The following is a 12,281-nucleotide window of genomic DNA, read 5'->3' as shown; positions in this document are numbered from 1 at the left end:
CCTAGCACTCAGGAGGCTAAGGTAGGAGGATTGTTGCAAGTTCGAGACGAGCCTAGGCTACAAAGTGAGCACAAGGCCAGCCTGAACTGCATAGTGTGACCCTGTCTCAAAAAGACAGAAAAGGGGGCTGGGGATTTAGCTCAGCAGCACAGTGCCTGCCTGGCAAGCGCAAGGTCATGAGTTCGATTCCTGGTACCAGGGGGGGAAAAAAAAAAGACAGAAAAAAAAAATAAAAAGTTTACTATGAGTGTCGAAGGAGACTTTGGATTTGAACCTTTGAGCAATACTAGAACTGCTGAAACTCTGAGGAAGGGATTAGTGTATTTTCCATAAATGGAATAGCTATATTATGTTAGAGAGAATTATGACCTTGTGTTTATCTGAAGATTAAGTATGGGTTTAGGAGATATATTTGGATGTCAAGTTGACAAGGGGTGGAATGTGACAGTTTAGCTATACTGTCAACTAAATAAGTTAATTAGCTTGGGAGGCATGTAGGGCTTTAATAAAGCATGCTTTGGGGTGTGTCTGTGTGAGTCACAGAGGTGTGACCATGTAGTCTGTATCTGGTTCATGGTCCCTTTCTCTCTACAATGTTCCCTTGGTCTTATTCCCAGATACCATGAAGTAAGTAACTTTGCTCCATCACACCCTTCTACCATGATGTTCCTGTCTTAGAGCCAACTGACTACTGACCAAACCCTCTGAAACCATGAGTCACTCAAACTTCTCCTGCTTTAAACTGCAAGTGTCTAGAATTTCGCCCCATTGTTAGGAATGCTGACCAATACTACCATGCTAATAAGAACAGGTAATGACTTAAGGATTCAGCCTAAAAGCTGAGGGTAACCACTTTTCTATCCCACAGCTATTTGACAAAGAGTTTATAGAGAGACCACTTGAAATATAAGATCTTAATAAAACAATCTTATCAAAGAGATGAAAAAATTCTCCAAAAATGGGGTATATGTAAAAATCTAATAGTACTCATTATTTCTACCAGAGCTATAAAAACAGAAAGCATTTAACTACTTAGCAGTTTATCCTGAGCATCACTCCGGAAGCACGTTTGTTTACATATTGACTATCTCAAGTTTTGCCCAGGCAGGTGTCATTTCAACCAGTCAATTCTTATACTGAATAAATTTGACGAATTTTTTCCTGTTATCAAAAGTAACAAAAAATAGGCAATTTTTGTCATCTTGTACTTAAATAATTGGACTGGTAAGTGCTTAAAGAAGATAAGCCATTATTACCATGCACCCCTCCAGAGCACCGCAGAGCTTGGCGGTGTTCTCTCTCTTCAAGTGATGCACCTCCCACCCCAGCTCAGCTCTGCTTAGAAACCACAGCACATGAGATTCATAAATGTCAAAAAGCCCTGTTATGGTGCCAGAGGAAGCCCCACAACGCTTTTGAGGTAAATTACTCTCCACACATTTAAAAGAACACCCGTCATCTACTGAAAACTGATAATGTCACAAAGCATGAGTGTTTGCCTGTATTTCCCCAGGCCAAGTAAGGGCATATTTTCTTGATGAGTGGATGAGTGATATGGTCCATCTTAAACAGAAATAAATATGAATATAGACAACACACAGCAATCTGCTGGGCTGTGCCAATGACAAACAGCCAAACTAAAGGCACAAAGAATCTAGGGCACCAGCCGCAGGGGATTCAGTCACTACCTCAGCACATCAGCTAACTGACAACACCACAGGCCAGGGCAGGGTCTCCCCCAAGTGCAGAAAGTAAACTTTTAGCTCAGCCAAGGCAAAGCTCTTGGCTCACCCACTTGAGCGTGGTAGCTTGTCAAATGAGATCAAATGCCAACTATGTGGGACTCCTCAGTGGGTCTGAGACACCATTCCTTGGAGCTCACCGTCAGATATTCAAGACAGAGGCTGAAAATAATCACCATTCCTATGAAGGGAGTAGTGAAAGGAAAGTGGGAGAGCCCAGTGAGACCCTGGCCTTTGAGGTGCACATTCACACACTATCTTCATGGCAAATAGTGAGAATCCCACAGGTAGGCCCATTATACCTCACAAACCCTGAGTGAACAAGAGCTTAAGCTATCACACTCACAGAAGTCTACCCCTGCAGATTTATCCATGTAGTCTAGTACTTACACAGTGCCACGGTCTGAAGTAGTGTCCCTTTAAAATCCCTATGCTGAAATCTAACCCTAAGGGAGTAGCACTATAAGCTGGGGCCTTGGGGAAGTGATTAGGTCACAAGGTTAGACTCCTCCTTGTGGGATCAAGGAGGCTCCAGAGAGCCTGTCTTCCCTTCTACCATGTGCGGATGCAGCCCGGAAGTGCCGTACTGGAAACAGAAGGTCCTCGGGAAAATGAGCACCTTGATTGTGAACTTCTAGAGCCCAGAACTGTGAGCTGTAAGTTTCAGTCTTCATAAATAAATGTTCCAGTACTTTATTATAGCACCAGGCACAGATGAGCATTCAGCATAGGGCCTCCATGAGCGCTCACCTCTATCTCTATCTCCATCTAAAGGGGGCATCAGCCGACAGGCGCAGAAGAGGTAGGGGAGGAGCCCCATCTATCACCTCCGATGCTGTCCTTTCCTCAAAAGCAGAAATCACGTCTAACTCAAGCTTCTGCATGCCCATGCAGTCAGCATGGAACAAAGTCTTATGGGAGCCTAGGTGCATGTGAAAAGTAAAAGTTTTCTAAGGCAACATCCACCAGCCTTTTAAATTTTTATTTGAAAATAAAAATACTTTCCATTAATGAACTTAGCACAAGATAAGCAATTTATATACATTATCCTATTCAGTTCTTTAACAGGAAAGCATAACATTCAAAAGGATAAAATCTCTTCTGCTATGAAATGGGAACAGAGAGGAAAGGAAACAGGAAAATTACAAGATGTCACAATAACTAGCATTGCACCATTTCCCAAAATAAAACAACTGCTCTTGAAAATATGAGAAAAACTGGTTAGCTAAGCTCTAAAGAATTGTCTTCCCCACGTCGTAAAACTATGGTTTTATGTTTTAAGTTATAAGTAAAAAAATTTAAGATTCTGAAATTATATTTTGCATTTGCAATCTAAACATCTGTAACAATTTAAAACAAATTTGGGAACCAAACTGAAAAAAAGAAATCTCAGATCGAGTTCCAATCTGCCAAGTTTCAATCTAGACCAAATTTTATGGGTCTGTCATAAACCCAGAAAGAATTAAAAAGTCAAAGAAAAAAATGGGAATTTATAATGGAAATGCTGACAGACCATTTTCCAAATGCAGAAACATACACACAATTATAATTGACCTTAACATGACCATCTTAAATTCATGTATAACAAATTCAAAAAGTAATGAAAAGAAAGCTTTTTTCCAATTCACAGTACTTAGGAGACAAGAAGCAGAAAGTGTCAAAAAATATAGCAAGAAATACATGTTGGTGCAACTTTTGAAACATCAAAGGACATCACACACTAGGTTCTTTTACCTTCATGACTGACAAACTTTAACTCAAGAACGAGTTATTTCAGTATTTTGTAAATTCAATTCTCAAAATGTGTACCAGAGAGGTACCTGAATATTAGCAGTATTTATCTTTAGGTAAATTTCCAAATATTGCATTTTAATAGTAACACATTATTACTTTTAAATCCTACTTGTCAGACTTTGCCCATTCTTCCAAAAAACTATCTGCTCTCTAGATCCACATCTTTCGGGAGTTTCGGTGCTGGGACCTAACACTGGCACTGAACATGCTAAGTGCACACTCAGCCCTGGGCCACACCCAGACCCCCACTTAGGTCTCCTGGGAAGAGTCATAACCTTAGGCACAGTTCAGAGTGAGCAGACTCCAGGTTCTAGGCATACAGAGGCCAGACACTAAGACAGCTGAAGTCTTAATCTGTAATCATGCGTTGTAAAGATGAGCACTTGTACTCCAAAGTTTCACTAAACAATTTAACAAATCAGACTTACACTTTAACATTTTTGCATCCAAATATTAGCTATCCATACCTCATTGAATTGCACTTAAATTGACAGGTCATAATATCTAAAATATAAGATGCTTTAGATTAATAATCATTGTAAAAGTTAATTTAATACAGAATTCACTAAAGGTCCAGAAATATATAGTCTATAATCTGTCTTAAACTCAACCCATTCCTTATAGCTTGCACTGTGAAACTGCCTACACACGATCATGGTCCTGAAGCCAAGAGCCTATCCTTGCCACAAATCATCAAACTGATTCAGCTTGTTCACAGCTTCTCCCCATCACAACTGCACTAATGTCACTAACGTGTACTCTTACTTTGGTTTTAAGTTTGCTATTTTAAGACTTGTAAAGAAGTTACAAAATTCTTCAAAGGCCTCTCTCATTCATCCGGGGGGCCATAGCACAGCGTTTAAAATCGTTTATTCTGTTTGTATGAAGTAAGATTCTGTACAAAGAAAGATGTAGAAATATAATATTCTCTTTAACAACATTCTCCAAGCTATTCTTTGCCATGGTGTTCTACAAGCCAGTAAAACTTCTGTCGAAATTGGAGACATCCTGATAATGAACTGCTGAGGGCAGAAGGTTAAATAGTGCTGCCAAGGTAAGAAGCCTGTACCAGCCTCTAAAGGTCTCCTTCCTGCTGAGACCAGGAATGCCCAGGGAGTGACCGGGGAGCAAGGCTCCTCCTCTGGGTGCCCTCTGGCCAATGCTCTGCCCACTGCCCATTGCAAAGCCCCTGGATTTGTCTTCTGCACAGCCCCTAGGTTGACCAGTGTGTACCATCTTCCTAGACCAGGAGCCACTAATCTCAATGGCCTCTCCCACTACACCCTCCACAGTCTCCCCAGCTCTCCCACTCCAGCAAAGGAACAACAACAAAATCCACGAGGTAGCTCAACACAAAGGATCTGCTTATTCCCTTAGACTTAATCACAAAACTCCACACGTTATGAGATACGCTGCTCTGCTCAAATTTTGCAAAACTTTTCAAAAATTTAAAGAGAACCTAGAAAACTGTAGACAGAATCTCCTCACACATGGATGACTTCTCAGAAAACAAAATGGTGCCCTAAAGCAGATATCAGAAGACATTTTAAATCAAACACTTAACCTGGAGAGCCTTCCAACCATATCAAAATCATAGCTTTAATCAAAAAAATAGAATAAAAAACCAAAAAAGTTTCATTTCTAAGTCTTAGATGCTCTGTTAGGTAACAAAATCCTCTGGCCCTTAATGGCCATGAGATCCTCATAATCCTATCCTTTATCACACAGCAGTGGACATCTTCAAACCACACCTCTGTGAAGGGGGACAGCTGCGCCCAATACCCTCTGCCCAGAAGCGAAGCTGTTAGGTCACCCGTGGTCCATGTCTGAGGCATGTGTGTGTAACTGCCTTCCCTCTGCCATGGCCTCACCAGGCGAGGGGAAGGCATCACTAGAAAAGACTCAAAGTGAACCTACAAGATAATCAAAGACAAAAGCACAAAAACATATGTGCAATATGATATGAAAATATCTTCTACAGTTAGACAGCAAGAATTAGGGTAGTTTAACGATCAATAAAAGCATTTATTTTCTAGCAGTCGTAAATTGCATTGTAATAATTTATATCCGTTGGGGCTGGGGATTTAGCTTAGCGGCAAAAGCGCCTGCCTGGCAAGCGCAAGGTCGTGAGTTCGGTTCCTGGTACCAGAGAAAACCCAAGATAATAATAATAATAATAATAATAATAATTTATATCCGTTAAACCAGGAGTTCCCCACCCGCACAGACAGAGGCGAGTGGTGCGCTAGCAAGGCAGCTTCATCTGTGCTCATAGTGGCCTCCATGGCTCACATCACCTCCTGTCAGATCAGCAGTAGATCAGATTCCCAGAAGTGCAAACCCAACTGCGAACTGCACATATGAGGGATGTCGGATGCCTACTCTTGGAATAATTCCAAAGCTCTCTCTTCAACACACCCTATCCCTGTCTGTGGAAAACTTGTTTTCCACAAAACAGATCCCTGTGCCAAAAGGGCTGTAGACCACTATTCTAAACACTTCAAGCTCATAATTTTATAAATAATCCAAAAACTTACCGTATTTTGACAAATTTGATGGACAGGCCGTGAGTGGGCTTCTGCTACCACTGCAGCACTGCAGCCAGCATTGAAGTCAAAAATTTCCAAAGTCCTGTCCCGGCCAGCTGTGAGTACAATGTCTGCAAACGATCCAGTTAGGGAACTCTTCCCATGATCTTTCCCCATGAGAAACCCGACAGATCCATTTATTATACTAAGAAGCCCTGGAACATTACAGGACTCAGAAATGAGTGATTAGCGGAGAATTTCTGATGTTACACGGGAACAGTCCAGTCCCAGCCTGGATCCGCCCATCTGGCTCCCACGTATCTGGCAAGAGCAGGTAGCGTGGTGATGGAAGCTGGGGATCCCAGTGCTGAACAACCAAGGTGGGACATCAGAGTGAGAGACACCTGCAGAATCAAGATCCCGACTAGCTATTAAAAATGTAGACTGTTGGAGATAAAGATGAGATTAATGAAGCCACAGAGGGGATGATCTATCTCGGAGCTGCATGAAGTGACATAAAGGGACGTATCTTCAGGAAATTACAATATACTTCGTAAGTCTGATGCATGAGGGAAAATTTATAAACTCAGGGGACATGTGGTCACCCAAAGTACCAGCAGCCAGGGTTCAGCCCTGTACACTGTGCAGAAGTGCACATCCAGGAGGGCAGAGCTCCAGATCCCAAAGTAAGTACCGTGCCAACACCAGAACATGTGGGAATGGTAGCTCAAGTTTGAATAAACTTCTGTCAAGCGGATTTTTCTTTTTAAATGATTCCAACTGAAAGTTGCACGTTTCTAACTAAAATGTACAGCACCTTATAATACTTTATTTCTGTCCTTCAAAATTTCAACTATAACTCAATAGAATTCAAGGTAGACCTGTGTTTGAATAAATTAAAATTTTATGAAACAAATTTTTTTAAAACAAAGTGATTATGTTGGCCATACAAATGAAAACATTCAAGTTTTGGACTCAGCTGCATATTCTATTGAATAGCAACTGCTATCATTTTTTTCAGTCCTCCATAAGATGGAATAACCGCTGAAGTAACCAAAATAAGTACTCACAGGTTGGTAAGAAAATGCACTAAATTACTCTGTATTTTCAGTAAAACATAGATGTGTCTGGCCAGCTCACCCTGGGGTAAGTAAGATGTCATAACTAGGTTTGTCTTCCCTTCTCACCATTAAGGTGATGTTCTTAAATGTGCAATGGCTGCAAAAGGCCATGGGCTCCACGTTCCCAGCACCCACCACAATTTAAGACTGATCTGACACTGAGTGACACTTTGCTAGAAGAATCACCCTCAATAAGTGACATACTGGAAGGATCGGGGAGCAAGGATACAGGAATAGAAGTCGTTCACTGCCGATAAACTGGTCACATCAGCTGTGTTTGACAGAGAGGCCCTGTAAATGAGCTTATAACTGCTCTTCAGTTTATACCTGTAAGAGAAATACAGATGAACCAATCTTCTTGCCTCTTGCTCTCTTCTACTACAGCCCAACATCCTACCTTTTAAAAACTTGAAAGTGAAAATAAGCTTTCCCATTAGTCTAGTAAGTCATATTGTATAATATGGTACTGACGGAATGAGTGGATTGGACACCTTACTTTTCCTTTAGGAAAAAACGTTAGTTTCCATTAAGAAACTCTTGTTTTACCTTTAAAGAAACTTTATGAGAATAATATTATACAGCCAAAAATGACTCACTCCCAACTATGACAAAGCAAATTTGTTCCCTAATTCTAAAATAATTATGTATATTTGAGAATATACCCAACCAGTTACAAATTTCCAGTTATGAAACATAATGGCTGTTTTCTGAAGGATAACATAAGCAGGGGGCAATGTTTATTGAATGTGTGGTTTTAATCCCTAGATATAATTTCCCAAAGGAAAGTAACTGGCTGGCAATTCCAGGAAGTAGTCTTGTTCAGTGGAGGAGAGTAGAGGACCCAAAGGCCAGGATGTCACAGAAGGACCCAGAGCAGCAGCACGGAGAAGCCAGGCCAGAGCACCAGGCATCGTGCTGCCCAGGAGCAGTACCCTGTACACTCAGGAACACAGGAAAGCTGTGAAGGGAATATGGAGGAAAGTTGTCCGTGGACAAGCCCCAGATCAACAGAGTCCTAGGACGGACAGGGTTCCCAAGAGCCCAGAAGGGAAGGCCACATAAACAAGGAGTCCTCAAGGGAAGCTTGGGATAAGTGTCCAGGGACAGGATATAGTTACACAAATTAGCACAGTGAAAAACTGCTTAAAGTTATATATAAAGGTGGCTAATACAGCAGAAGGCAGGTATTAAATTTGGAAAAGTGTATAAAAACCAGGGATTGCTCAGTCGAGGAAAGTGTCTTTCAGAAAGACAGCCAGAAGGAACAGGAGATGTGCAAGTCACAGCCCAGGAATTCCTGTAGGAAGGCTGGACAGGAGAAGGCCCAGGAGGTGTAAACCAACATGGTCATTTTTCTGGATAATCTTTAAAAGATAGAAATATAACATTCTTAATCCCAGATCAATGTTTTCTAATTCTCTGTGCCCCTACTGGGTTGCAGTTTTTGATTACTACTGTAAGCCTCAGGGGAAACAGAGATAAGCAGTGTCAGCTCAGCTCACATCATTGATAAAACTTGTGTTAGGTCATCACATACACTAAAATTATCCAAGTAGTCAGATAGGATGGGATGGATAGATAAGTGGACGAACGCATGGGATATGAAAGATGGGATGTGAAAAACAGGGTGGGTAGAATAGGATGGATGGATGACAAAGATGTACAGAATAGGATGCGATGGGATGGGGTGGGGTGGGGTGGGATAAGAGAGGACACGATAGACAGGATGGATAAAATGAGCTGGATGCATGGGATGGAGGAGAGGGGACAGGTGGGGTACATGGGATGGATGAGATGGGATGGATGGAACAGATGGATTGGAATGGATGAGATGGGATAGATGGATTAGAATGGATAAGACGGAATGAATGGACTACAGGGGATGGGCAGGTGGATGGATGGATGGGTGGCTGGATGGATGGATGAACAGATGGATGGACTGATGGACAGCCCATCCCATACTAGAATGAGACAGTACTGATGAGATGGGCAAGGTGGGAGGGATATGAGCTTCTGGGATAGGAGCTCACTTGGCCCCTGTTCCCAACTACCGAGGGCTCACAATGCTCTAACTGTAACTGCTCTACAATGATTGAGATTGGATGGAGTGGGATGATCAATGAGGTGGATAAGATGGGACAAGTGAATAGGATAGATGAGGTGGTGTAGGGATAGATGAGATAGATGGACTGGAATAGATGAGGTGGGATAGATGGCTTGGGATGGATGAGATGAGATGAATGGAATGAATGGAATGTGTATGATAGATTAGAGTGATGGGTGGGATAAAAAGGATGGATAGGATTGATAAGATGGGATAGGTGAGATGGATGGATGGGTTTAGTGAGATTGGATGGAGGGACAGACCAAAGGAATGGATGAGTTGTATGGATGGGATGAATGAGATGGGATAGGTGGGATGAATGAGATGAGATGGGGTGGGTGAAATAGATGAGTGAGATGGGTAGGATGGATGGATTGGATGGATGAGATGGTTTAATGTGACAGATGGATGAGGTGGGTAGAATGAGTACATGAATCAATGGATGAAATGGATGAGATGGGTAAGATGAATGGGATGGAATGAGATAGATGAAATGGATGAGATGAGATAAAATGGGATGATAGATGGGTAAGATAAATGAGATGGGGTGGGTGGGATAGATGAAAGGTAGGAGTGGATGGGATGGATGAACAGAATAGCTATATGGGACAGATGGGATGGATGGATGGATGGATGGATGGATGGATGGATGGATGGATGGATGGATGGAATGAAATAAGATGGAGTGGATAGATAGATAGATAGATAGATAGATAGATAGATAGATAGATAGATAGACAGATGAGGTAGCGTAGATGGATGAATGGATGAGATAGGATGGATGGGAGAGATGGGTAAGATAAAATAGGTGAAATGAGTAGGTGGGGTGGATGTGACGAGAAGGGAGGGATTAACAGTGTATGATATGGGAAGGATGGATTGGGATGAATGAAACATATAGATAAGATAGATGAGATGGGATAATATGGGATGGATGGATGGAGACAGATGAGACAGATAGATGGGATGGAAATTTGCATGCACAGGATGGATTGATGGGATGGGTGAGATGGGATAAGATGGGATGGAAGGATGGATGCAGGGGTGGATGAATGGATGGATGGATGGATGGATGGACGGACAGATGGATGGAATGAAATGGGATGATGGATCACATGTGCAGATGGGATGGATGGATGAAATGCAGGCAGCAACTGCGTAAGCCTATGGGGCCATCTTCCTAGAAGGGGTTGTACATCCGAGGTGAGTCAGGCTCTGGGAAGTGCCCTTGGTTGTGGGGAGGCGGGCAGGCAGGCACATCCTTCTTACTATACACCTATACACAATGCCCTGTTTCATCAGGAGTAAGCAGCAACCTCAGGAGAAGTCACATCTGTTCCAGGATGTCTTGTGGCAGCATCCCAAGAAGCAACTGCATGTGAGTTATCTCTGATGCCAACCTAGGAAAGAGTTTGGGGAGTTCTGCCCTTTGCAGCTGAAAGCACACACAGCTCTTCAGAAGTGAACCCAGGGAATACCTGTCTGAGTTGTTACCAGAGGGCAGAAAACTGGTAACCCAATACTCACCCCTAACAGAACTGGTTGCCCATGTGCCAAAGAAGATACCAGGCCTGGCTGCTGGGATAGGAGCTCACTTGGCTGCTGCTCCCAACAACAGAGGGCTCAGAGTGCTCAAGCAGCAATGGCGCTAGAGATGGTGCTGCTGCCATCTTGAGCACAGGCAGCCAGACCATGCACCACCTGCTCTACCCAGATCCTCCTTCAGCAACACCTTCAGCCCCATATGTTAACCCCAACTCCTCTAGGTCTGAAGGTGCCTGCTCCAATCGGGCAGTGTGGAAATACGAACATGGCACCTACCTTAATAGTTGTTCTACTGTCTTCCATTTCTTTGCTGAAAGAAACTGTTAATGAGTCCTTGATTGATCAATATTGCATGTCTCTATCTGTTTTCATGAGAAACCACTTTGAAGATATCAATATGTAATACAACAAGCATTGCTAATTTCCTACCACTTTGTTTGTAACTCTGTATTGTCTGTACTGTTCTTTTGCTATTTTGTAAAAGGTTGTCTGTTTGTTAATGTTTTCCTCCTTTTATTTTTAAAATTTAAAAAAAGCAGGCCTGACAAAGAGCAGGACAAAGCTGGAGGTTTCTCTCTACAGGTCTTTATTGTGTGAGAGACAAGCCTGTCTACAGGTTTTGGTCAAAGGGAAAAAAGAAACAATGGATGCTCTGAGAAAGAAAGCAAGGGGAGCTACCTGCCAGACTGGATGGCCAACCTTCCCGAGCAGGCCCAAAGCTATGTCACAGGTTATGTCTAGATGTCTAGATGGTGGTTATGGGCAGGGCTTCTGAGAGGTGGTTAGATCATGGGTGTGTGATACTGGGTTATGGGTACATGATAACTGGAGTAGTCCACTGACTGATTTAGTGTTGTTCTGGTCTGGATGATAGGAAGGCACACCCCAGGCACAGGTGGCACCAACCAATCAGCTTGTAACCTGAGTGAAACAAAGAGGGAAAGGGAGCCTCACTACTTCCACCTCCTGCCTGCTGCGCCATGAATAGTTTCTCCTCCACCATACCCCACTGCCAGGCCACACTGTATTTCAATCAGACAACTTCAGACTGAAACCTCTACAAACTGTGAGCTGAATAAACCTTGCCACCCTTAACTTGTGGGTATCAGGTACTTCTGTCCCAACAGTGAGTAACTAAGATACCTCACCTGCCAGATCTGAAAGGGGTCTGAGCTTGCCCTACACACCCCCAATAGGGAAGTCCCAAACAGCACCATCAGTGAAAGGCGAAATGGCTGGGCAGTACTTGTTGCAGGAGACCTGTGGGCACTGACAAGCTTATAGTCAAGCATGTTGGCAACCCGGCACTAGTTACTAAGTATGCTCAGCTTGACTTAACAGATGAAATCAGGCAGGCACACAAGAGCCAGCAAAGCAGGCAGATACAACAGTTTCAAGAGGTTGGTATCTCTGATTCTCTCTGATTATTTAATTTCTTTTTTTTTTT

General features: G+C 42.7%; 1 protein-coding gene across 6 annotated transcripts in view; it reads right to left on the bottom strand.

Moving 5' to 3' along the window:
* The window catches only part of Wdr27 (WD repeat domain 27), a 194,417-nt gene that overhangs the window by 113,945 nt on the left and 68,191 nt on the right, over positions 1-12,281 (bottom strand). For all 6 annotated transcript variants that reach the window (XM_013510744.1, XM_013510748.1, XM_013510746.1 and 3 more), the window contains exons 20-21: positions 7,415-7,512; positions 6,074-6,195 (exon numbers count right to left, since the gene is read on the bottom strand). In XM_013510744.1, the coding sequence (XP_013366198.1) occupies positions 6,074-6,195; positions 7,415-7,512 (220 nt within the window). The remainder of the gene's footprint in view (positions 1-6,073; positions 6,196-7,414; positions 7,513-12,281) is intronic.

This window comes from Chinchilla lanigera, unplaced genomic scaffold (assembly GCF_000276665.1).
Source record: "Chinchilla lanigera isolate Chin_1 unplaced genomic scaffold, ChiLan1.0 scaffold00010, whole genome shotgun sequence".
NCBI classification, from domain to species: domain Eukaryota; kingdom Metazoa; phylum Chordata; class Mammalia; order Rodentia; family Chinchillidae; genus Chinchilla; species Chinchilla lanigera.
The sequence above is the reverse complement of the archived record's forward strand: the minus strand, read 5'-3'. Positions and strand labels throughout refer to the sequence as shown.